Source organism: Haemaphysalis longicornis, unplaced genomic scaffold (assembly GCF_048455015.1).
Source record: "Haemaphysalis longicornis isolate Haplotype H1 unplaced genomic scaffold, Haemaphysalis longicornis Haplotype H1 scaffold_3, whole genome shotgun sequence".
Classification (NCBI taxonomy): domain Eukaryota; kingdom Metazoa; phylum Arthropoda; class Arachnida; order Ixodida; family Ixodidae; genus Haemaphysalis; species Haemaphysalis longicornis.
In genome coordinates this window covers 59,028,358-59,053,963 of record NW_027526335.1, presented here as the reverse complement: position 1 = coordinate 59,053,963, position 25,606 = coordinate 59,028,358, and the positions used below count along the sequence as shown (strand labels likewise).

At 45.4% G+C, this 25,606-nt stretch overlaps 2 protein-coding genes and 1 non-coding gene across 4 annotated transcripts in view; 2 read left to right on the top strand and 1 right to left on the bottom strand.

Annotated features, from left to right (window-relative positions):
* The first annotated feature begins 176 nt into the window (after positions 1 to 176).
* LOC144174499 (protein ABHD18) lies at positions 177 to 16,829 on the top strand. Its single transcript, XM_077703226.1, has 12 exons — positions 177 to 369; positions 938 to 1,034; positions 1,407 to 1,491; positions 1,973 to 2,073; positions 2,160 to 2,241; positions 3,146 to 3,232; positions 4,071 to 4,096; positions 4,680 to 4,818; positions 5,189 to 5,278; positions 5,583 to 5,687; positions 11,214 to 11,551; positions 12,362 to 16,829. Exons 2-12 carry the CDS (start codon positions 940 to 942, stop codon positions 12,510 to 12,512), a joined length of 1,299 nt encoding a protein of 432 aa, XP_077559352.1. The 5' UTR covers positions 177 to 369; positions 938 to 939; the 3' UTR covers positions 12,513 to 16,829.
* LOC144176096 (small nucleolar RNA SNORA79) lies at positions 692 to 843 on the top strand. Its single transcript, XR_013323784.1, has one exon. It is a non-coding gene; the product is annotated as a small nucleolar RNA SNORA79 (small nucleolar RNA).
* A 2,153-nt stretch (positions 16,830 to 18,982) lies between the features above and the next one.
* The window catches only part of Eif5b (eukaryotic translation initiation factor 5B), a 29,799-nt gene continuing 23,175 nt past the window's right edge, over positions 18,983 to 25,606 (bottom strand). For both annotated transcript variants that reach the window (XM_077703220.1, XM_077703219.1), the window contains exons 19-21: positions 25,280 to 25,583; positions 21,465 to 21,626; positions 18,983 to 20,589 (exon numbers count right to left, since the gene is read on the bottom strand). In XM_077703220.1, coding sequence (XP_077559346.1) covers positions 20,482 to 20,589; positions 21,465 to 21,626; positions 25,280 to 25,583 — 574 coding nt within the window. In that variant the 3' untranslated portion in view covers positions 18,983 to 20,481. The remainder of the gene's footprint in view (positions 20,590 to 21,464; positions 21,627 to 25,279; positions 25,584 to 25,606) is intronic.

Here is a 25,606-nt window from a genome sequence, read left to right as displayed (position 1 = left end):
ATCGTCTGCAACCTAGTGAATTTTAAAACGGTACATAGAAAAATACTTGCACCTGAAAGATGTGGCAAACTTAAAAAAAAAATTGGTATACTACTTTTTTTTCAATCTTAGGCAGTGAACGAATTTATTTTATGCGGTAGTGCGGATTTTTAAAACTTGCTCTAAGCCCTTGGACACTGACGACTCACCTCCCCCTGTGCCTCCCCCTCACGTTTTGCCTCCTCAGCTGATGTTGACTCTCTGTTGTTGAGTTGTGCCTCGCTGGTATTGTTAGTGCGGGATTCCTGGCATTTTAACTCGAAAGAAAGTTCGAAGTGCAACTCTGAATGTGATGCGCATCGAGATCCTCAGCCGTATTCAATATTGAAAGTAAGTTCAATCGGGGTGTTGACCGTGTGACGAAGTGACGAAGTTCAGAACGTGGGTGTTTACATCGGTAGTGTTTATAAATAGCGTCGGTATCGGGGTTTTCTTGGGGTACTTTTTGTTATTTACAAGATCACTATAGCACTGCATTCAAGGCTGCTTTGGTCGCGTGAGCTTGCGGGCTACCTTGTTGGCTCGCGTCTAAGGTCAGCCGCTACGTGCTGGCGAGCACGCGTACGTGCAACAGTTCGTCGTTGGCGTAAATTAATTTCCGGGCTCTTCTTCATTTAATCGCGTTTACGGTAGCGAAATTTCTCATTAGAAACGATAGCAAGTTCCTTTGCTGCCCTAGAGTTACGGGCATCAGATTTTTTGCTATCGGAAATAACATTGCGGATCTCTTCACCCAACGCTACGTAGTGATGATTCGCTCTGCCGCATGGCTTGTAGTCGTTGGTTTTGCAGATCCGTACACGTCGCTTCCAAACTATTTCATCTTGTAGATGGCGATTCGGATGCTGCTGTCAACGACGGGTGCATATTGCGCGCTTGCTTTTGCTTGCTGTTTCAGAAATGGCTAGCGTGAGCCGGTTTGATGCCGTATACAGAACGGCACTCCTTTCAAAATACTTCATCAAAGGATGGGGAAAGCCGGACAATATCAAAAGGTAGGCACTCCCCTGCCTTCTTTGTTGCGCTTAACTTGCGACCGATATGTTCCTCTGATGCATGTTTGTCATGATTTTATGATCACGGAAAGCTTTCACTATAAGAGCAAATGACAGCACTTCGATCAATAGGCCATCAATACAATGCGTAGGTAATTTGGGTATGTTTTCTCTACGCATTCAAGACACAATGATCTCTCTTCTGGAAGGGTACTTAGTTTAGGAATGCACTTGTGCGAGCAGGTAATTCGTTAACTGCTGTATGTGCTATTCCGTGGTGCAACTCTTGCTCTACAAGCTGTTACTCTTGGACATTTATTCTTAGTTTCGTATTAACGAAGTAATCGTTTTTTTTTTTTTTTTTTTGTCTAGGATATTTGACTTCAAGAAGAAAATGACCTCCCGTGAAACGTGCAGTCAGCTCGTTCCCCATGACTATCCTGTCACCATTGACAAGGTCAGTGTACCCAGCTGCCACTGGGCTAGCTGCAACCTTTGAAGACTAATGGGAACCAGTGCTGCAGGTTGAGAGACTGAAGTTTAATCAAATCAAGGAAATGCAGGTCGACTCATCTGGTGAAGTGAAACATTTGAATTTGGTGATTTCTTGATCCCAACGAGGAAAAGGCTGGGGGGGGGGGGGATAAATTGTCGTCACTAGTTTGTGTGTGGGGAATAAATTGTCGTCACTAGTTTGTACTCTTTTATTTTTATTTTTTTCTTGTAAAGGGTTACTGCGTTACCCAAGTCTATAATTTCCAAATAGCAAAAATTGGCACTGGGATCTTTGTCGTGAACTGGTTGCCTGTTGCTCAGCGCGTGCATTTGCTTATCTGCCTGTTCTATAGTTAGATTAGGATCGTGAACTTCGTTGCATGCTTATCTGGGACCTTGGGCCTTGGTCAGGCAGTTGAGTTGTCCATTGCGTGTGTGTGCAGATTGAGGAGCACTCAAGCTACCGCATCTTGGAAGGCCATCTTGTTAGTCCTCTAGTTCAGTACCTGCCAGAATGCGTGCCAAAGGAATCGCACAAAGCTTGGTGAGCACCTCAGAATCAACACACTTTTGCACATTTACAATGCTCTTGCGTTTTCACAAAGTTTGAGAACACCTTCATGTTTGCAGGTTTCAAGTCCTGTTGCCAAAACGATGGGTGACAGACCCACTTCGACCCGTATGCATCCACCTTGCGGGAACAGGGGATCACGTGAGTGGGGCATCTGGGCCTGAAATTTTGCAGTGTGTCACAGCATCAGCTTCACTTGCTTATTAGCTTAACTTGAGCTTTCGTAGCATACTTTTCATTTGTGTTGTGTTTAGTTGGTGGCATGAATTGTTTATAAAATTTGACTAAACTATCTACCAATCAAATGTGCAGACCTGTGCATGTGTAAACACAGAAGGTGCAATATCCATTATCATTCGTGGGAATCTGGATCAAAGGGCCTAGCCGAAACACTATGGACAGATTAACAAAAAGATTACTTTGTCTTTTTGATCAAGTAGGGCATCTGGGCCGAAAATTTAGCAATAATCACAGTTCACTTAATCATAAGCTTAACTTTAGCTTTCGTAGCACACTTTTCATTTGTGCTGTGTTTACTTAGTGGCATGAATTGTGGGTCGCTAAAAAGCTTGTTGATGAAATTTGGTTAACTTCCCTAGCCGTCAAATGTGTGAACCTCTGAATGTGTAAACACAGCAGGTACAAGATCTATTATCATTCGTGAGAAATTGGATCAGAATGCTTAACGAAAATACTATTGATAGTAAAGAGATCACTTTGTCCTATGATCATTCAGTTCTGAAATGCTGCTGACTTTTTCTTTCGTTTCTTTTAAAAATATTTATGAAGACATTATGCAGGCCTTTTCGTCCAGTTGGTCTGTTCATTCTGATGTATATGAAACCTTGCTTATGTTGTGTATGCATTTCCCATGAACAGTCTCTTGCTATTTTGACCAGAACAGATTTCTCGGGAGGTTGCTTGGTGTTGATACAAAAGGCTTTAGTCAATAGTGCTGCCACAATACTTGCCTCAAAGTGAGATTGACTTGCGATCGACAAAGCGAGTTTTGACCTCCATCGACTTGTTTTTCTTCTTTTTCCAGTATTTCTGGAGGAGAAGAACGTTGACGTGTAGGCCTCTGTTAAAAGAAAATGGTGTGGCTTCGATAATCCTGGAGAACCCTTTTTATATCCTTTATTTTGCACACTGCATGATTTGAGACGCGACTTTTTTGGTTGTTTTATACCCCTGTCACATGGGCACTTTCGATCCAGTTTGAGAGAAGTGCGATTGACTTTTTGAGCGCGCTCGACGCACCGCCACTGCTACACGGCACGTTTCTATCCCGATCGAGAAGTTGCACCGGTTACTTACTACGCCAGATGGCGCTAAAAATGTACTTCGTGACCGGCGTGTGGTAACTTTGCACGGTCATAGCTATACAGAACTATATACTAAATGTTACTGCATGCATATTTGGATAAAGTTATTTGATACAATTTGTGGCGTTAGTTGAAATTGTCACGTTCTGTGCCATTACTCAGCGGGGACAAGAGAATCACCGTTTTGGTCCGATCGCGCTTGCAAACCTCAATCGCGCTTGAGAAACCAGGGTTGAGTTCGAGTGGGATCGGGCTTGATCGCGATTGAAACTGCCGTCTAGCAGTGCCCGATCCGGATTGAGCTCGATCCGGATCGACTCAATCGTGATTGAAAGTGCCCGTGTGACAGCAGTATAACATTGCAAACTGAAAACATGCTGACTGGGTGGAGCACTTTAGATTAACATCTGGGTAAGAGGTGCTATCTGTGTAATAATAGGCCACAATAACTGCGTCCTAATAGAGTTCTTGCTATCTAAAGGTTGTGTTGTAAAAAATAATTCCTACCTTCACAAGATCAGGGGTCCCATCATGCCAGTAAAGTTGCTGTTTGTGTGTATTGGAGGTGATGTTCACCTGTATGGTGCTTAGCCGGTGTTAAGTCTGGAACTTGCGTCTTGTTTGGTGCCTTAACATTTGAAAAATGGTCTAAGAAAGCCGAAGGACCAAGTGTGAGTATGCTTTTCTATCCTCTGCTTTCTCTGCGTGCACACGTGCTCTGCGTGCACGTGTGCGATTGTAATAAAAAATCCTTGCATAATGTTAACATAGATAACGCAGTTCAATGTGTTTTTACTCCAAAACATTGTGCAGTGCACCAAGCAGAGATTTAGACAAATGCAGCAGAATCTTGATGCGTGGAAATTGCTTAAAAACAAGATGGTTGGATTTTGTAAAAGGTACTTCTGATCTCCTACTAAATGAAACTGATTTTACTGGCCACGCTAGCCTCTGGTTGATGCAATTACACAGGCTAAACCATGAGCGTAAAACAAAATAAGGGGAACAAACTTTTTGATTTGGAGTAGCTACATCTGTAGGTTTGCCTCAGGAGGCTTTTAGCACATCCAAAATGTGGTCTACTCACATCTAGCAGAGGATCATTTGTCTTTCAGGGCCCACTTGATGAATCGTAATAACATGCAAGCAGTTCGTTTAGCACGAGTGCATGGTTGAACTTTCTGAATAAGCGGAAGAGTTTCCCAGTGTAGTACCGGCTCGGTGTCTCTGTAACGGCCTGGTGTCTGCTCCTAGGCGGTCCAACCTGCACTGCGTGTCGGACATCTTTGTGATGGGCGGCTGCCTTGTGCTCGAGTCCATGGCCCTGCTGCACTGGTGCGAGCGGGAGGGCTTTGGACCACTGGGCATCACTGGCATCTCCATGGGTGGCCACGTGAGTTCTCTCTCACTGCGTATCCCTGCAGCAGCACTCGTTCAGCTGCTCTAGGTCATTCAGGGCTATAGCGCGCACTGGAAATGAGTCCCAAAGTGACCGAACAGTAAACATGCCCCTTCATATTTGCTTTTTTTGGTGGCTGGATGTCCATCATTGGTCCATCAGCTTGAGGATTCTGGAAATTCAGCTTGCTTGGACTCTGGTCGGGGTCTCTTTGGGGTTAGCTACCCAAGAATGCTGTGTAGCTTTTGATTCTTTATAGCACGCATGCTGCAACAAGTAATAAAACAGGATTTCTTAGTTTTCTGCTAGGTAAAGGGTAGCTGCTGCATATCTCAGTGACCAAAAACACCGCACTGATCCACAGATGGCGTCACTCGCCGGAGCCAACTGGTACAAACCCCTCGGCATCATTCCCTGCCTTAGCTGGACAACAGCATCGTGCGTATTTACACAGGCAAGCCTCTTGGATTTCTCTCAACCTGTTTTGTCTTTGCACTCTTTGTCGCTGTGAATGGAGGTGCATTCTGGTTGGTACTGATATGAAGTTCCATAAAACCTGCAATTTTGTGTAGTTAGTGCCTAATGTAGCTTGAAGCTAGTTCTGGAAAATGAGTAAAGCGTGTAGTGGGTGCACTGCTACACAGGAAATGCATGTTTGCTTTACTGTCGTGTGTGCAGATTCCCCATCGCGTACCTTTTGCGGCATGTGCACAGTCTTGGATGCAGCTAACTCAGTTGCCTGTCCACCCTTGTTGCAGGGGGTCATGAGTGGTGCTATTCCGTGGGAGCTCCTGCAGAGCCAGTACTTCTCGGACCACGTTTTTCGGGAAGAGATTGAACAGCTCATCCACAGTCCTGAGCAGGTGAGGAGGCGCTACAGCCGCTGTCGCTGCAACAGTACCCTACAACACCTTTTTTCAGGACTTTCAAAAGGCAGACATTTTAAAGACGACAGTCTTTCTTGGGCTACTTAAACACAGAAATTTTGGTGGCTGTCTGTCTGTCAGTCTGTCTGTCTGTGACTCGATTCAGCCACCCAGCCAAAGCGAAACTGAAGCTGTGCAATAGTCTGTCGTACCCACAGCCAAATCTAAACGTCTAAGTCCGGTGTCAGTGTTCATACGTGTCAACATTGTTGAACAAGAACAGGACATTATGCAAATATAAGGCAGAAAATCAATACATGAGTGATATTTGCAGTGTTCCTTTATAAAAGAATTCATGGATTTCATTTGCGATAACAAATGAAATACTACATCCACTGCAGAAAAAACCATTTACTCCGTCGCCTGCGGTCGCCCGCGCCACTATAGCTTCTGGCGGCATTTTAAGAAATCTAATGGCAACAGTTACGAAAGGTTCTACTAGTTAGGTTCCAGGTTCTGCTTGAAACGCATGTGGAGAAGGGCAGCATGGTTCTATAAACGTTGAAGTGCGGCGCCTCGATTCACGCGCGTCTCCGCCGCACGGCAGCGCTGGCATCGAGGCACCCGGCCTGGAGCAGTGGTGCGTGGTAAATTTAAATTGACTTGGGCAAACCTCTAGTGTGTTATCTTGGGAGGAATGAGACGGGAGAGGAAAAGCATGAGAGGCGAGCGGGGAAAAGAAGGGAGGCATTTACTTGGCAGGGGCGCCAGTCGACTATCGTCTTTCGTCGGCACTTGCAACGAAAGCAGCAGATACGCAGTCATTTTTTGTCTCCTGCCATGGGCGGCCTTTTTTGCATGGCATGCTCATCAAAAGGAGGCCTACGTTGCATTTGCATGTACTGCTGTACTCTGGCGCATATATATCTGCATACACTTGCTGTGAGGTGCCCCGGTCCGCTGTAAGCTGTCAATGCGGCAATGTTGCAGCGACGTTTGGTGCACTGCTTGTGGGTTATACCAGATGTTGTGAGTGTTCTGCCAGTAAGGATGGGGGGAAATAAATAAGAACAGGAAAATCGATCTAAATTGCTTGTTTCTCTGGCACACACCCACGTGTGTACAGGCAACAGCGGTGGCAAATTTCAAGTACGAGTTAATATAACCATTAAGGAAATATGCTTCAATGCATATTTTCAATCCATTTTTATCTCCGCCAAGCCCGATATCTCTGGTTACGACACTCAGGTGGCTACCAGCATTGAATGATATCATAATAACTGAATCAGGTTTAAGAAACCTTTTGAATAAGCTGAATCCGCAGTCTGCGCATGGCCCCGACAGTATTTCAAACCACATCCTAAAACGTTGGGCTGATCTCATAGCTCCATTTCTAGCCGCATTGTATGATGTATCGATAGGGTGTGGAAAATTGCCGCGAGACTGGAAGCTAGCCAATGTCACGCCTTTGCACAAATCCGGTGACCGTGATAAAGTATTTAACTATCGACCGGTATCGCTCACCCCCGTTTGTTGCAAGACACTGGAACACACAATTTATTCTTGCCTTATAAAACACCCTCAAGATAATTTTTTTCACTCCGTCTCAACATGGCTTTTGCGCAGACCTTCCTTGTGTTACACAGCTAATCGAATTCGTACATGACATCGCTTTATCATTTGACCATGGCATCTAATTAGACGCTGTATTTTTGGACTTTAAAAAAGCTTTTGAGGTCGTCCCCCACAGTTTTTTGCTGCATAAGTTATCATTTCTTGGTATTCCTACAACCCTCATAGACTGGATTAAGGATTATCTAAGCGGCCGTAAGCAATTTGTTGTGATAAATGGGGTGTCTTCGTCACCAGCTGATGTACTGTCCGGGGTGCCGCAGGGGTCGGTTTTGGGGCTGCTTCTTTTTTTTATTTTTATCAATGATTTTCCTCTGGATTTCAAATCTACAGTGAGGCTTTATGCAGATGATTGTGTTTTGTATTGCCCCGTCAAATGTGTTGATGACACCGTAGTACTGCAGTCTGACCTCGATAAGATTGTGTCTTGGTGTGCTCAGTGGCAAATGAGTTAAACTTAACTAAATGTTTTCATGTTCAATTTACTAACCAAAAAAAGGTAGTATCCAGATCCTATTACTTAAATTCCTGTGCAGTACAAAAGGTAGATCAAGTTAAGTATCTTGGGATAACATTCGCGGCAACTCTAGATTGAACCAGTCACATAGATTTAATCGCAGCCAAGGCTTCGCGCTTAATTCATTTTTTCCAAAGAAATTTCAGTGGCGCGCCGCAAACACGCAAGGAAACTCTGTATATTACAAATGTGCGCCCAATTCTAGAGTATGGTTGTGTTACTTGGGACCCTTTCACTAATGTACTGAAAGAAAAGTTGGAGAGGGTGCAAAAAAGGGCTGCCAGGTTTGTAACAGGTAATTATGAAATTAGAATAAGGACCTCTGAAATTTTTCAGGCCTTAAGATGGAAACCCCTTTGTGGATGACGGAAAGTTCAAAGACTTAAATTTCTTTATAATATATACCATGGTAAGACTGGAATAAATAAAGAGCGGTATTTAAAGACGCCTAGTTATATGTCCGAACGGAAACATCACGTATATGAAATTAGAGAATATACCTGTCGATTGAATGTCTTTAAATACTCTTTCTTTCCAAACTCTATTAGCGACTGGAATGCGCTAAAAATACCAATATTCTCGGATTCTAATTTCCTAACAGCCATTGAAACAGCATTTTGAGTAGATGAAATAACCCATATATATTTAACGTTTGCTTTGTACTTTTTTTGGTTGTTGATTTTTGTTATGTATAATTACTGCTTTTGTTGTATAGTCCTGTGTTTTGTACTTTTGTTACAATGCTGCGCTCTAAGTGTTTAGATTTCTCATGTATAATGTTATGCATGATTTTAGTTCAGTTATAATTTGCTGTTTGTATTCTATTTTCTACTGTAACCCCTCTACAACAATGCCCAATGGGTGATGTCGATACTTGTAATAAATAGATAAATAAATAAATAACCAGAATTAAATACCGTATTTACTCGATTCTAAGCACCTTCTTTTTTCCACGGTCGCGGTTCCCAAAGTGATAACACTTCGTGCTTAGATTCGAAAAGCCTAAATTACCCCTCCGCCACATCTTTTCGCGGCCGTATCTCAACGAGACGGACACAAGGAATAATGTTTTATTTGCGAAACATTCAAAAGAAATATAGACACAGAAAGTGAACCCACCACGTATACGTCTGGTACTCGGTCACCCTCACTACCACGCGAGTCCGTTGTGCAGCTCGGGCCGCCGCTCTCAATATCCCCTACAGGTCGTCGTCTGTTCCATTGAAGTACAGAAATCTCTCGTTAACTGGAACTCGCATGTCTCGAAATATTGGTAAAGTCGAAACTTTTTTCGCTGAACCTCCCATGTATTTGCCCCCCCCTTTTGTGACCGCCGGAAAATTGACCGATTTTTAGGGGTCCAAGAAAACAATTCTTTTCTGCTAAAGAATTGGTTAAGCACGAATTACAGGAACACAAAATGCAGCTTATTCAACGGCCTTTCAATAACACCAGTTTTTTAAAAAAAAATATCAAAATCAAAATTTTTTGTCAAGTTGTCGAAAAAAATGATAAAAAAGGAGTTGTGTATATCAAACCACTGGTATTAGAAAAAAATTAGAATATACATTTTGTAGGCAAACGTTTCAAAAACACGCCCTAGAAAAAATGTCGACTTGCGCAGAACAGTTTGTCAGATATAAAAAAAAATGTTAGTACTCACGGTGCTCGTGCCATGCGGTGAAGCCCAACCTCCAATTCAAAATGTGCTATTTCGGGTGGTTCCCTGGAATAAATCTGGCGGTTTGACATTATCAGAGGCACCATTTTGCCCCAAATAACGTAAAAACATCTTATCAAAGACTGACTTTGCATTTACAGCGAGCACAATATTTGGGACAAGTGCGCGATGCGGAAAAAAGCATGCATGAAGTTGAAAACGGGACGCCGTGGTTGATGCTTATTGGCGTTCACGGTCAGTTATCTCTCAAAACATAAAGTTGACCTTTATTATCATCTTCTTATTCGCAGTTGTAGCCTTGCTTGCAAAAATGAGGTACGATGCGCTAGAATCGTGCCCTGCGATCTTTGGCCGAGTAGCAGTTGCACGATAAAAACGATCAGCACAACGAGCCTCCTCCAGTGCAGCGCCACCTAACATTTTTCAAATGAAACAGTACAAAAACTTATCGGAGACTCCGTCCGAATAGACAGTTCAACTAAGCAGCAACATTAGACGCCCGGATATACCCTCGCATGGACACGAAACTGGGAGGTGAACAGCTGGCAATGTAAGGCCGGTTTGAAGCGCTGTTCTCGGTGGAACAGATATCTGGCGACTGGGTGTGATCTTTTGACTTGCATCTGAAGTTCTTATCGCAAAAATCGGGTTAGGGTAGGGGGAAATCAGGAGCGGCGTGCTTTGTTCGAGGATCAGTCGCGGACGCTCAAGGCGCCATGGCAGGTAGCCTTGAAGTTGGGTAACTGCGTAGTAGCACTAAATATGAATTTCGCGGTGCAGAAATGAAACCGAAACGTTGTAAACTGTTCGCGAATGGTCCTGGGGTAAGTAGAACTACCACACAACTTATAACAATGTGCGCAAGGGCAATAAAACTGCCTAAAATCATAAAGTAGCTTTGCAAACAGGCACTGCTTGACATTTTCAGCTGATTTCTGGGATTATTACTGTCAGAGTGCGAACCTGACGATTGAAAATCGTTTGCTGGTTCACCATTCACGCCCTGATAGCAAAAAACAGACGCTGGTGCAGAGTAATTACGAGTGGCACGCATTCTTCGTTGGTAGCAGTGACGCGTGATGACCACGCCTCTTTTCCACACCCAGGCGATTCAAACGCGTGTCAAAAATCACGTTTTTGTTGCAAAAATGAAAACAAAACTGATTTTGAAAGCCCGTTTTCTGAACTAACTCTAAACAGCTTTACTTGTTTGAGCATCGCCTGGAACGCTATGAAAAGGCGTTCCGAAAGTATCGATCAAAGTGAACGATATTGAATAGGCGCAGTAGCGAAAGAGTTAACTCGAAACTCCGCTTATCTCAAATTTTTCAGTGTATTTTAGAACTTCGAGTTAACGAGGTATTACTGTGCATCGCAATAGGAAACTTGACAAATGACTTGGCCACAGCGTCAACTTGGGCCGCTTCCACGCATCTGAAGTCCACCTTGCAATGGTTGCTTAGAAAAGGGGGTGCTCAGCGCTTAAGAATCTCCTGCAATTCAACCTACCCTGACAGGCTGTAGTGAAATTACAATAGGCAAATGACCACTAAGAGGGACAAGTGCGTGTACACTGTCGGAAGTCATTGTGCTGTACAACACTTGCCATATCACGGCTTGGTGCCCAAACTCCCGTTTTTCCCTGGCGCTTGTCTCCATCAACCCTGCCAACCTGTCGTCCTGTCGGTTTCAGAACGCAGCCTTCAAGGCGGGCCAGCAGTTTGCGCGCGAGCTGTCGCACAACAACGTGAGCAGCTACCAGGAGCTGTCGCTGGCGCTGCAGTCGGGCCCCGACGTGCGGTCGGCCGAGGTGCTCAACTTCATGCGGGGAATCATGGACGAGTGCACCCACCTGGAGAACTTCGCGAGGCCCGTAGACCCGGGCCTTGCCGTGTGCGTGGCTGCGACGCGGGATGCCTACGTGCTTCGCGAGGGCCTCAAGCCCCTCACCGACATCTGGCCCGGCTGTGAGGTGCGCTACGTCGACTGCGGACACGTGGCGGCCTTCCTCTTCAGCCAGCACGTGTTCAGGTGGGTGCGACACCAGTGTCATCATTGGGGGCAGATGGAACGGTTGTCCCTTTTGAGCAGGCCCCAACTGGCCCAGAGGACTTTCTTTCCTTCTTTCTTTATTTATTTGTCTTCACAAAAGTGGAAGGTGGCCAGGGTAAAAGCCGTTCTGCAACGGCTTGAGGGCTTCAGCTTGGACGTGTAGGTTCATTTTCTTTTGTACGTGAAGTTGTGAAACTTGTCTATAGCTCATGTATCGAAATATGACCCCCGATATGCCCCTAGACAACTGGAACGAAAAGAAATGCAGGAAGCTCACTCACGCGTAAGACTTGAAGGTAGCGAAGTTGTACGCAACCTTCATGACCATCATTTAAGTTCACGATTGCAGCCGATTTGCTTGTTCTTCACTGCCGCAACGACTTTTACTCCATCTTTGTTGCTGTAAAGGCGAAGAAGAAGCAAATTGAAAAGGCAGAACTAACGATCGGAACGTGCTTAAACTAGGCGTCCGCAGGTGCAAGGGGTACCCTATCACGTGTTCTGTGTCAAGCAGGTGGTGTGATTTCTCTCTCCACAGTCACTGCCGAGTGAATAAGCCGTTTGACTCTCGGCTACTAACTCGCGGTCGGAGCCAAGTGGGTAGGGCGACTGACTCTAGCTCCATTGATCTACCAGGCACAGGTTCGAATCTTGTCGGTGCCAGTGATTTCTTTTCTTTGTACTGTTATACTGAGTTTTGTGAAACACTGGAATGAACGGATTGCTAAACAGCTTTGCTTTTAATAATGTAACAGTGTGTGACAATAAGTTTCATTTTCTTGATTGCAGGAAAGCGATTGTGGACTCTCTTGAGAAGACGAGCCTCAAGTACTACGGGCGATCTCTGTTTGCTAAGCAGGAGGAGCCCTGTGATGAAGCGAGCACGACTGCATTGCACAGTGTAGAAGCTCACAAAAGGGTCACAAAATCTGAAGCGTAGCTTGATCTCAGCTCAGGCGAAGTTGTTAGAATAGTTTTTACTGCCACGTTTTGTCACCAAAACCACTCGTTGGAATGCGGCTTTGTTAATGCAACATAACTGAGAAGGTCAGCTTCCGAGATGACTGCATTGTTGTTATGCTATGATATTTTGTTTTTATATCTTCTATTGTGACTGAACGTAATCAGCCAGTCTGCACCTTGTTGCCGTTTATTGCGAGCGCTGAAAAGACTAGTGTAGTGATTTTTCGTATGCTCGTATGGGCCGTTGCAAGTTTTGTGACTGCAAAATTTTTTCACAATCGTGTACAAAGAGCCTATTGGCCTGCCTGTAAATACACTCAAATCAATTTGTTGTCCGTAGACAAAGGCGGTGCAGTTATGCATGAACAAGTGTTCGCTTCGTTGTCTGTTTATTGTGCTCTAATATATTTGTGGCTTGCGCAATCCTTTTTGGAAATCGAAGCTGTACCTGTGAACTTGGGCTTGTGCATGCACTTGAATTGTGTACATTCGAACCCGTTTATATCCCACCCAGGTGTTTCAAATCGTTGCTTGTGGCAAACAGCCTAAAAATACCCTGAAAATCTTGCTCGCATTAGAGGACCATTTTGCATCTGTAATGAACTTTGATCCCCTTGACATTTATGCTGTATTCGGGTGGCTGCTCCGATTCGCTTGCTCAGAGCCAAGGATGTGGAAGCCCAAATCTAACCAAGACGCGTTGCTTCGCGACTGATGCTTTACCCGGTTTCCGAGCAGTCATGGAGCAGTGGCGGCAGTGGGAGGGGCACGCTACTTGCACCTATAGGGTGGAGCGTGCCCATGGTGCCTTTTGCGGACAGGCGTAATCGCATTACGAGCAGCCAGCTGGGCTTCCTAGACATGTTTAGACTTCCCACCACGGCAGATATTTGATGGCCACTTTCATAAAGGACCCGAATTACGATTTGTTTTGCCATAACAAGCGGTATCTAGAGCTACCTGTGCCACTTCAGGGCTGATGCCACGTTGGCGGCGCCGCCGGCCCCGAGCGGGTGGCATTTGCGGCTGTGTCATTGCGTCTGCCATGTGAGCGGCGCGTTTTTGCGTAAAACGCCACGCCTGACTAAACACTTTGATGACAAACAGCTGGACTGGCCTTGCTGTGCTAGCAGAGAAGTTAAAGAAATTGTCCAACTCAGCGGCCCGCAGGCGACCGAAAAAGCAGCCGCTGTCATGTAACTGCTTGCCTCCAGATCTCGGCGGCACTCCCACTTTGGAGTTAGAGCAGTCAGAAGCGTTCCGAGTCAGAGGTCACTGCTCTGATATGACCAACCAAACATACTTCGAATGCTCGATTTTGACCACCTGAACGTGCAACTGGCTTTCAGAGCACTCCAGAGCGCTCTAAAGCAACCACCCGAATTTCATGTTTTCGGGAGTGTGGCCTTAGTTTCCCGAGCAGTTTCAGGCAGTCATACATAGTGCGATTTGGCTTCTCAGAGGCTTCATTTACTTCCAGTTTTGATTAAAGGAGTAGTGACATGAAATTTCAAAGCTGAGATAAATATTTAAAACGCTTCCTTTTTATCAGGAGATATCTCCCAGCTAGTTTCAACAGTAGCCGTTCAGTGTGTAACATATTTTAAATCCATTTTAATCTCTGTCCGCACGAGAAAGCCCAGAGCGGGCCAACATGACATCATCTGCTACTTGCCCCAAACTGCCGATGTCGGGGCTCCCGTGACGAAGCCGATGCGCTCGCTGTGGTTGGCGCGGGCTGTAACACCGTGTGTACCTGTCGTGGTTTTGGGACTGACGTCGTGCTGCCCGGGCGCGTAGGGACGGTGAAGACCTCGGCAAGTTTGGGCTAGCGCAGGCGCTTGTTTGTGCGCGCATCCAGACCAGCAGCGGTGCGACAAGAATGGTGATGTCAGGTGCTACCTCCTGTCATGGTGGCCGCTCGGTGTTCGTTTTCGTTTTGTCGAAACCGAAACTGACCCGAGTAAACGACGCCGTAAATGAGTGCCATTCTATAATTAGTGGGCTAATAAGCACCCATAGCAGCAACAAAAAAATGTAACATGAAAATTTTGTGTGAGTACTCCTTTAAATCCTTTTCGTTCACACAGAGTTTTTGCCCTTAGGAGGGGCAGCTTGCCACACGCACAGCATCAACTACAATGAGTAATTTTGTCCTCGTCTCAGACGCACTTGAGCTGGCTATTTCCCACATTTTGCTCATTCCCGTTGGTGCATCTGTAATCACAGTTTGCAACTTTTGCTGGCACTGCAAAGGCCAGTGCCTTCTCTATTCTTCAATGCCTGCCAAGGCGGCCGTTTACACAATTACAATCTTTTACCTGGTGTGCTACACACCCTTTCTCTTGCTTTTGGGGGTGCCAGTACGCATGGCATCGATGCCCCATTGCGAGTAAAAATATGCAGCATTTGAGCACGTAACATATATTTGGCAGAGCGTTTTTACTAGACCAAGCAGCTGCTGCTAGCGGCTCACCTTTCTTTACCCGCATGTGCGCCCACCCAGGTTGATTCTGCATTCTAATGTCTAGTCAATGTTTATGGGGCACTGACGCCATAAGGTATTTTGTATCTTGGGTGTTTCCTTTACTGCGGTAGCAGTAGCAGCGTCTTTTTGCAAGAACCTTAGCGTCATCGTCAGGGGTACAAATCCCTGGCAAAAGTGGACGGTGGGCAGAGGGGCAGGGAGGGTGGAGAAGGTGAAGGGAAAGCAGCTTTACAACGTGAATCTGCCTCGCAACTGGTATTGCACTGCTAGTGCAGGTTCCACTGCACCGGTGCACTATTAGTGACTGCAAGTAGATTCAGGTGGCCAGATTAAGCATCTGATTTAAACATAGCCACTCATACGTGTTTGTGTAATTTTCGGTAGCACAAACGTGCGTGCCAAGAGCATAAAAGGCTCATAGCTGGCTTTCGCTTCATTTAACACCAAATCATTTAATCTCAATTCTTAGTTCCCACACAATTCTTTTTCACTGAAACGGAAGTGTCAGTTTTTATTTCGAAAGCATTAGATGACCGGTAGGTCGAAAATCCTGCAAAAGGTGACATAAGGTGGTCGTGGTGAATGCATTGTCGTCTTCGATTTAGAAATGTGTGTTAGAGACATATCAAGGCCTGCACAAGTAGTTTGAGCATGCTACTAATTACACTTAGGCGAGTAACGAAGTACATTTCTGCTAATTGTACTCTGCATGGAAATGCAAACGTTGGCCTGTGTTGGCCTGACGTTTGGCCTAATGTTGTATTTTGAACATCAACCTCGTCAACCGGTCCTCATAGCTAGCGCTCACTTAGTGGCTGTATCCATATCTTGATGTGCAAGTTTGGCATTATTTGGCATGTTGTAAGGCTCTCCATGACAGTGATGAAGCATTAAGCTTCATATAGGCCTGACAAGCGTGATTGGCCAAGGCTTTCAGTCAAGTAATAGAGAGACGTAAAAGGTGTTAAGAGGATCAGGATGGTTACAATTATGAGACAGCACGATTCCAGCATGTGCCACTTTAGCATCTGCAGTCATGCCACAGCCTCGCCCAGTGACGCACCAGTCATTAGAGATCCAGGATGCTAAAGCAGCACTTGCAATACCTGCATATTCATTTGGCAATTGGACATTAATGCTTGCATATTCGCTGCAGTGCAAGGAGTGGGTAGGTGTCCTAGGCTGGCTATTAGAGACGATCGTATCGCTCATCAGTGGCCTACACACTGTTTAGCTCACTGTCTCACAACAGTGGAATGCTGACAAGACAGTGCTTCGTCACGCTCAACCTGAACCATAAAATGCAGACGTCGGATGTAACGACACAGCCAGCAACACAGGCATGCATGGCTGAAATTGAAACCAATGAGTTTGCAAAGATGCAGGCTAGCTGCCAATAGCCCTTTCACTTCGGATAAAACTCCGTCGCAGTGCTGGTCACCTGGCAGGCATTGAAGAAATGAGGCCTTGCTAGAACTTCCCCCCTTACGCTTTATTCCATTCAAACGTTGCATTGGTGGCTGAGTGCTGCTCAAAGTTAGGCGCGATCTCCTTTTCCCACCATGGTTTTAGCGCACTGTCCTTTTGCCTTAATGACATCTGTGCAGAAATACCCGTGAAGCGTGGGCATTTCTTCTAGAGCCTGCACTACCATACTTTGCATAATCCAACATTGATATATCCGGGTTCGACTGTTTTCAATTACTTTGTGTAATTTAGGATGAACTCTTAATGTGTGTCTGCATGCAATCTGATGGTCGCCGCACAATTGCCATTTTTGTAAAATAAAAGTTACTCACGCTTGTACGTTGTCACAGCCGGTTTTCTCTATGCCACTTACTCATTCTTCAGTTTACACTGGAACCTTACCGAGTCATCCTGGTTAAGATATGCCCACAAAAAAATTTACTACCAGAAAAGCGATGCGGTATCATTGATCGCACAGATTTAGACGGCCATATAATTTAAGACACTGATTTAAGCTGATGTGGGGCATAAAAGCTTATCACATGGTAATGTAATTTTGATAGTACACTACAAATGTGCATGCCAAAAGAGCATATGAGACTTTCAGCTGGTTTTTACTTTAAACTCTTTCGTTACCAGGGGAAATTGGCCGATTTTTAAAGGTCTAAGAATCTTAAAACATTTTTTTTTTCCTGCTAGACACTTTCGTGGGGCACTGATTGCAGCTGCATAAAATACAGACAATTTAACGCCATTTCCGAAAACGCCAATTTTTAAAATGTTTTCATATCATGGTTGAGAAAAAAATCAGTCTTTGTCAAGCTGCCGCAGAAAATGATAAAGGAGTTGTGTTAACAAATCATCAATAGTAGCAAAAATTTTAAAAATAAATCTTGTAGGGAAACATTTCAAAAACATGTCCTGGAAAAAATGTGGACTCGCGCGGAACAGTTTTTCAGATGCAAGGAGGAGGAGGAATAAACATTTATCCAACTGTATGAGTTCCGTTGGGGGAGGCCTCCTTAGTCCAGGAAGCCTTGGTCCTTGGCTGCCAGGCGCGCCCTGTCCACCGGTCGTTGCTGGTCTTGAGGGCGTGAGCTAAAAAAAATATTAGCACGCATGGTGCCCGTGCCATGCAGTGAAGCCGAACCTCCATTTCAAAATGCACAATTATTGGTGGTTCCCTGGAAAAAATCTGGCGGTTTGACATTATCAGAGGCAAAAATTTGTCCCCACGTGACGTAAAAACATCTTGACAATGGCTGACTTTGCAATTACGACCAGCACAGTATCTGGGACAAGCACGCGATGTGGAAAAATCTGTGTGGAGTTGAAAATGAAACTCGGTGGTTGATGCTTGTTGACTTTCACTGTCGGTTATCTCTCAAAACAAAAACTTGCAGTTTATTATGATCTTCTGATTCGCTATAGTAGCCCCGCTTGCAGGAATGAGGTGCAATGTGCTAGAATCATAGCCTGCAAGCTTTTACCGCGTAGCTGTTTCACGATGAAAAAGGGTTCAGCACTATGAGCCACCTGCATTGCAGCGCCACCAAAAAATTTTCGAAAAGAAACAGTACAAAAACTTTTTGGAGACTCCGTCCAAATAGACAGTTTTATTAAGGAGCAACACCAGACCTCCGGAAATACCCTCGTATCAGTTCCTTGTCGGAACTGATATCTGTCAACTGGGTGTTATATTATGACTTGCATGGCAAGTTTTTATCGCAGAAATCAGGTTACGGTGGGATGAAATCATGAGCGGCATGCTTTTTCGAGGATCAGTAGCGGACGCTGAAGATGCCGCAGAAGGTAGGCTTGAAGTTGGGTAAATGCGTAGTAGTGCCAAATAAATTTTGCGAGTCAGAAATGAAACCAAAACTGTTGTAAACTGTTTGCAAATGGTCCTGTGGCAAGTAGAACTACGACATGGCTTAGAACAACGGACGCAAAGGCAATAAAACAGCCTAAAATTATAAAATAACTTTGCGAACAGGCACTGCTTGATATTTTCAGCCGATTGCAGGGATTATTACTGTCAAGAGTGCAAACCTGGTGATTGAAAATCATCTTCTGATTCACCATTCGTGCCGATAACAAAAACCAAACGCTGATGCAGTGTAATTACAAGCGGCACGCCTTCTTGTTTGGTAGTAGTTAAGCGCGATGACTGCGCCCCTCTTCCACACCCAGGTGATGCAAATGCGTGTCAAAAACCGTGTTTTTGTTGCAAAAATAAAAACAAAATGGATTTCCAAAGGGCATTTTCTGAGCTAACCCCCAAATAGCTTTAATTGTTCCAGAAACCACTGGAATATTACGTAAAAGGGCTCTCCCAAGGTATCGTTCAAATTGGATGATTTTGAATAGGCGTGGTTGGTAACAAAAGAGTTATTATAGCCAAATAATTTAATCTTAAATTCTTAATTCCAACACTTTTTTTTTTCACTGAAATGAAAGTGCAACCACAGTAAAGTTCCACAATGCCAAAGTGCACTTTAAAAAGTTGAGACAATTTATTCACAGCAGCCACAAATCACATAACGCAAAGCAATAGAGCCCTCCCTTCATTTCTCATTTTACATGCTAGAACTGGCACAAAAGTTCTGCTGCCTTGTTTTTTTTTGCTACTTCCACCACTGTACCATCATCTGTACAGCACAACTAAAAATCAGCCCATAAATTTACAATTTTATATAAATAAAGCTATATCAATTCAATCTTCGCTGACATTGTGCGGTTATTAAGAATGCTTGAAGCATACCGCGCACCTTCCAGACAGATGAAATCCATGCAAAACTAACAATAAATGTGCATAGGTTCTGTATAAGAATGTTCTCACGTAAACAGAACGTAAGACTCTCGCAGTGAGTTGACAACCAAAGTCCAATTCAACACTCCAGCATTTGGGCAAATGTCTAGACACTTTCTGGTTGCATCTTAACAATCTGGAGCACGACCACTTTTCAGAATTGATTTTTCCGCCTTTGCAACCAGAGGAGTGGACCATCACTGTAAGCCAATGACGGCATGATGCAAGAGTGTCTTCTGCAGTAAAAGAAAGCACTGGAGAAAAAATCGGCATCTAGGTCCATGCATACAAAAAAAAAAGTATATAAAAACTACAAATAATGCTGGCATGTAGGCTAATCATGTAAAAAAAAAATTTGTTGCAGCACAAATTTGTGAAATTCAACAATCATCAAAGAGCTGTAACAGCATGCAAGGTGAAAACAAAACAAAAAATTATTGTGCTACAGTAGCACATAAAGTGGCAAAAACAAATTACTTTTATGCAACGGAGAGCCTTTCCCATATTTCATCCACCAGGCCTTATAAAACAAGCCCAATAAGTATCAAGGCTACCACCAAAAAACTATTCGTCAGGCTCCCGCATCAGACCTGTTTTATAAAAACCATGTCACCCCAAAAAATTCTCAACGTTTCTGTAAATACGCCGCACCTTGCCTCTTTTCTATCTCGCCTTTTCTCTTATGCCAACATGGGTCTCCTGAGGTACATTACTACTTTAGAGCCATCGCAGAACAAGTGCTTCGCTTTTTAAGAACAATTGCTTTCAACGTGCCATGGCTTGTGCTGTGAACATGTGCTTGCATCGTCAACCTACACTCAAGACACTCTTCTCTCACCACAAAAACTTTCACACCACCTGCAGCTCAACACACAGCACTGTTTCAGAGCGCAGAGCAAAAGAAAGAAAAAAAAAAAGAGAAGTAAAGAGAGAGTAATAAAAGGAGCGTCCTCTGGGTTCGGCTGTACTAGCTACATGGTCGTGGCACGATGCAGGCCTTGAACAAAGAACGGTCCCTTTGGCCACTTTTGAGGAATCACAGTCCCATCTTCCACACACAGCGAACAGTGGCAAGCTGTCCTCCCCCTCCACGTCTTTCACACAACACCACCACGCCTGTCGCCTTGAGCACGTGGGACAGCCGACGTCCCCGGTGCGCGCTGGGAGCCGCCACAACGATCATAGTATCTGGAACAGCTTCTTCAGCTCCACCATGAGCTGCCAGTCCGTTTTGATGAGGTCGTCCCGGAAGTGCTCCTTGCAGGCGTCTATGGATGCCCGCGATATCTGCGCAGATGCAGTAGCAAGGGGGCGAGGTCAGCACAGGTGGACACAGCACGTACAATGCTGGAGCCCCTCTTTCCCTACTTCTCCCTTCATCAATGCACACACATGCACAAGAATGTTTGCTGCCTCAAAAAATTAGTCGTTCCACTCAACGTGAAAGCTACCAGAAGTGCAGAGCAGTGATTCGCCATAATGGGCTGTAGTGTCGTTATCTGCTCACTGCTCACCACCCAACGCATTTCAAATTTCCCGCCTTCGCAGCGCTCGCGCGCCCCCTGCCTGAAACTGCGCCAGCGGGCATTCTGTTCTTTTTGTGCTAGCTTTTCCTCCCGCACACGCCGGCGTTGCACTGCCGCTTTTTTTCACTTACTATCATAAAAAACAACCCAACGAGCATTCCCAAATTTGGAGGAGAACTGAGAAAGTGGCAGGGATTTTGGAGCCAATTCAACTCTACTATCCACAGCAACCACACTTTGTCAAAAATTGACAAGTTTAAATATCTGAACAGCTACATGACAGCAAAGGCAGCGGCGGCCATAGCAGGGCTTGACCTATCAGAGGCAAATTATGACGTAGCCCTAACTAAATGAAAGCAGGCGCTGCAAGTTAACTACATATATTTTGCCTCAAATGTACCTGCAGCTTCCTTTGCGCTAAACAACAGGGAGATGTATGACAAGCGCCAGCGGTTCACGAGTTTCGAACACTTAAGACTATATTAACTGCTTGGCTTTCGAAGCCTCTGGGTTACGCCACGATGGCAGAGCGCTGTGGGGCTCTACTTGGGTCCAGCGAGCGAGCGAGCTACGACGACAAGGCGAGCCCCTAAAGTGCTCTGCACTTAAAAGAGGCGCCTCCGCCAAAGGGCTCACCTTGCTAACGAGGAAGTCGGTGTGGTCGAAGTGCCGCCCGTACATCTTGGGTGCCTCCCCGCCCAGGGGCTCAATCTTGATGCACACCTCCTGGCCCTTGCGGGCGCTCTCGATCTGCTTGTGGTTCACCTCAATGGTCGTCACTATGCCAATGTCTAGGAACTGAAACGGCACCACCCCCTTCCCTGTCAGGCACAAACGCTGGAACAACAGCCGTCTCCACATTGTGAGCACACGGGGCCATGTGAGGTACTACTGACGGCACTTTGCAATCGAGTGGCTCACTCCTGCAATGATTTGGGCTGCAGCTCCAACGTTGTGACTTTGTTGCGGGCACCCACACTGATGCTGTGATGTCAGCAGCCATGCCTGGCACCATCCTAGCATTACAAGTGCTGCACTGACGTGCTGCCACACACACACACGAAAGCCCCTGAAAAATTACTGAGCAGAGGAAGTGCCAGCTGATAAGGCACTAGACAAAAACCTGCCTCCTACCCAGGCTTCAAGAACACTCGCAGGTTCTCCATAATGAAAACTACTCACAAGGTACACCACCCTTACGGAAATCCTATTTGGTCAGCTGGGGGGCAACAATGAACTAGGAGCAGCTGAAATTTCCTACTGTAGACATGTGCAATATGTACTTCACGAAACACGTGCAGAATATAATTGAGAAAGTGCACTGTTTTGATACATGGACCTCAATTATATTCTAGAACACTCATTCTCGCAGGCGCTGCATTCCCCCTTTTTGGAAGATTTAAAATAACAGCAAAAGCTTTCTGTATTTTTTCTTTCCTGGACAAGCAAAAGTACTGCTGAACTTCAGCATACTGAAATTGGTGAGAAGCGTAGGAAGCCAACTGAAGCACATGTTTCGATCAGATGAAGTCAACCACAAGACACTCCTATACACCTGTTGTATCAAAGTTTTTTTTTTCTTGATTTTAGCGTGCCAAGCGAGATCAGCTGTATGTAGTTATAAAACAATTACAGTGCAACCAGTTATAACAATATACTGGATCTAACAATGTACAGTTGCAGCGCCACCAACTTTGCTACATGTCATATGGTAAAATAAACTGCTTATTACAATGGTCATCTTCCTTATTATTGGTTACAACAATTGAGCCTGACAGTATGAGCTAAAGTAAAATACAGTATTTGGAGATCTATGAGAGATAATGGAGGCATTGTGCGTAACCAGGCATGACTTTAAGCATGAAATAAGTTGCGGCATCTCATATTTCCAACTCTCAGAAAAAGTTGGTGCCTTTTATGTAGCCATGCTATCCCTGAAGAAAAAGACCTCCTGACTGCCCCTTTCATCTCCTGCTGCCAGCTGTCCCAGGAGATAAGAGAGGCAGGAGGCACCTCTCGAGCACTGCCAAGATTAAAATAAAGCTACAGCGGGGTAAAAGCAACTGCCGATCGCCAATGTTAAAAAAGGCAGAAAACAACACCACTTCAGTAACATGCAAGCTGCCAATCGTTAAAAAAGAAAGAAAAAGCCAAGGATTTGATGCGGAGACTTCCTCCCATGTGAAAGACGGTGGTCTTTCCTAGGGGCCCTGTGGAGTCGGTTGGCACCCGTGTGGCTAAGTCTGGGTGGTCGGCCGTGCAGTTAACATTTTCGTTTTGTAAATATTGGGTGAAAATCACTAACTGCTTACAGAAGTAACTTTTTCTGCCCCAACTTTTTCTGCCCATGACTTTTTTGTGGCACTTCAATATTGTTATACGTGGGTTAGACTGTACTTCCATGCGAACATCAGCCTACAGTTGAATCCCATTACAATAAAATTGATGGGACGTGCAAAAAACTTCGTTAAAGCGGAAATTCGTTGAGGCAAAATGTGCCCCAACACACCACGCAAAGGAAACAATAGCCCCATACATTACCTGCATCAATGACCGTATAATGCAATGTTTAGAAAAAGGAGTAACGCGCAATTACGCCGTGTTTATTCAGATACAAAACATGCCAATGGCTCCGTTTTTTTACCTGCATGCAAAGAGTGCATTACGGAACGGGGGTGGGGGGCAAGAAATGCAGTCGCAAAACACATCGTTGTTCCACAAGGCATATCTACTGAGCTGATTACTTGCAGATAGCTGCTAGGCCATCGGAAGTGCCCCTCTTGCTTGTGGCAGGAGCGGTGCTGTAATCTTATGCTATGACTGGGCATGGCAGCAACTGACTTTGGCACGCAAGCCAAGCGCGCTTGCATTTATCGCGACCGTGCGCTCGAGGTTAAGATAGGATGACATGGGTTCAAGACTAAACACAAAGACATTACTTTTGCTTTTGAAATTAAGCGCCCTGAATGTATAAGAAGTAACGTACAGCTGGCGTTATGCTTATTTTACTGTAAAATAAATGTCCGAACCAAGCCCGAGTCAGTGAAAATTTTGTTGAAGCGAAAGCAAGCCAGACAAATGGTTCATTGAGGCGAGGACTTTGTTGTATTAACTTCAACGGCTAGCTGACAGGGAATTGGAAATAATTAGCTGAAGTTGAAATGCCGTTGAAGCGGAGTTCGTTGTAGCAGGGTTCGACTGTATATGCTTTTGCTGCTTCAGGCAACCCAAACGATAGATCTGCTTAAATGAAGCTACTAGCTATTGCCGCAGAAAAATTTGCTCTTAATTATTTTCTGCGAGAAAAGTGCACTCGGAAGTGTCATTTCTACGTGAATATGGTGATGTCACCAGTGACGATACATTGACACACTGCAAAGCAGAATTTAATAAACTGCGAGTAGGTTGATTGATTGATTGTAGGGTTTAATGCGCCGACGCACTGCAGGTGATGAGGCGCGCCATAGTGGAGGGCTCCAGATTAATTTTGACCACCTGGGTACTGTGTACGAGAAGAGAGAGAGGTGTGTCGTTCGGGGCCGATTAGGGGTGTCCCTTTTGCGATGAAAATTTAAACTCCTGTTGTAAGCAGCGTCCCTGGCGGCCGTTGCTCACCAGTCTGTACAAGTTTTGTTTGATAAATTAATCCTTATTTATTGCCCTATTTAAATAGTCTTATTTCTTTATTTCATGACATAAAGCTTTATAAAACCTGTCAAATAACTGTTCAGTTCGATTTAAAAACTTATAAGTGGCGCTGGCTGCAACAGGAGTTCACTAGGGAACGCCTGCCCTCCATACAATTTTTTTGACCACAAAAGGGACCCATGCTCTCCATTGGTTTTTCCCCCGCACGACACACCTGAATCTTCTAGTGCACTGTAACCTGGGGGTCTTCAATGTGCACCGAAATCTTGTACACACGGTCGTTTTTGATTTGACTGATTGTATGGTTTAACGCGCCGACGCAACGCAGGCGATGAGGCGCGTCATAGTGGAGGGCTCCGGATTAATTTTGACCACCTGGGGATCTTTAACGTGCGCCGAAATCTCGTATACACGGGCATTTTTGCTTTTTGCCTCCATCAGAAAAGCGGCCGCCGCGGCCGGGAATCGAACCCGCGACCTTGTGCTCAGCAGCAGAACGCCTTAGCCACTGAGCTACCGCGGCGGGTCACACGGTCGTTTTTGCTTTTTGCCTCCATCAGAAAAGCGGCTGCCGCGGCTGGGAATCGAACCCGCGTCCTCGTGCTCAGCAGCACAACCCCTTAGCCACGGAGCCGCGGCGGCGGGTGAGCAGGTTTGACTAGAGCAATGCTAAAGCGAGGCAAGCTACAGCTCAATATAAAACAGACGTTCCCCAAAACAATGTATCCAAGAATCATTTCAACAGCTCGGCAGCGCAGTACGATTGTAAAGCCATGGCTCCTCCCCCGAGCGCCACTCCTCACCTCCTTGGAGGGGACGCAGAGCGGGGTGCCCTCCTTGACGACGCCGGCCTCGATGGAGACCCCGACCACGATGGGGTCGCGCGAGTTGAACACAAACTGGGGCAGGATGCGCAGCTTGCAGGGGAACACGGCCACCGACTTGAACTCCTCGCGCTTCTTCTGCCGGAGCTCCTCCCGGTAGGCGGTGAACTTGTCGAACAGGTGGTAGATGATGTCCGCCTGGAAGATCTTGACGCCCAGCGAGTCTGCCAGCTCCTGGGCGTCACGCTCAATCTTCACGTCAAACGCCAGGATCACAGCGAACCTGCACGAGAGGGTGTCTCCCAT

What these genes read in the sequence shown, in the direction of transcription:
- LOC144174499 (XM_077703226.1), top strand. Translation starts at nt 940, where the DNA reads ATGGCTAGCGTGAGCCGGTTTGATGCCGTATACAGAACGGCACTCCTT. An exon ending in AAGGAATCGCACAAAGCTTG is followed by an intron (nt 2,074 to 2,159) that starts GTGAGCACCTCA and finishes TCATGTTTGCAG; the next exon opens with GTTTCAAGTCCTGTTGCCAA. An exon ending in TTGCGGGAACAGGGGATCAC is followed by an intron (nt 2,242 to 3,145) that starts GTGAGTGGGGCA and finishes TTCTTTTTCCAG; the next exon opens with TATTTCTGGAGGAGAAGAAC.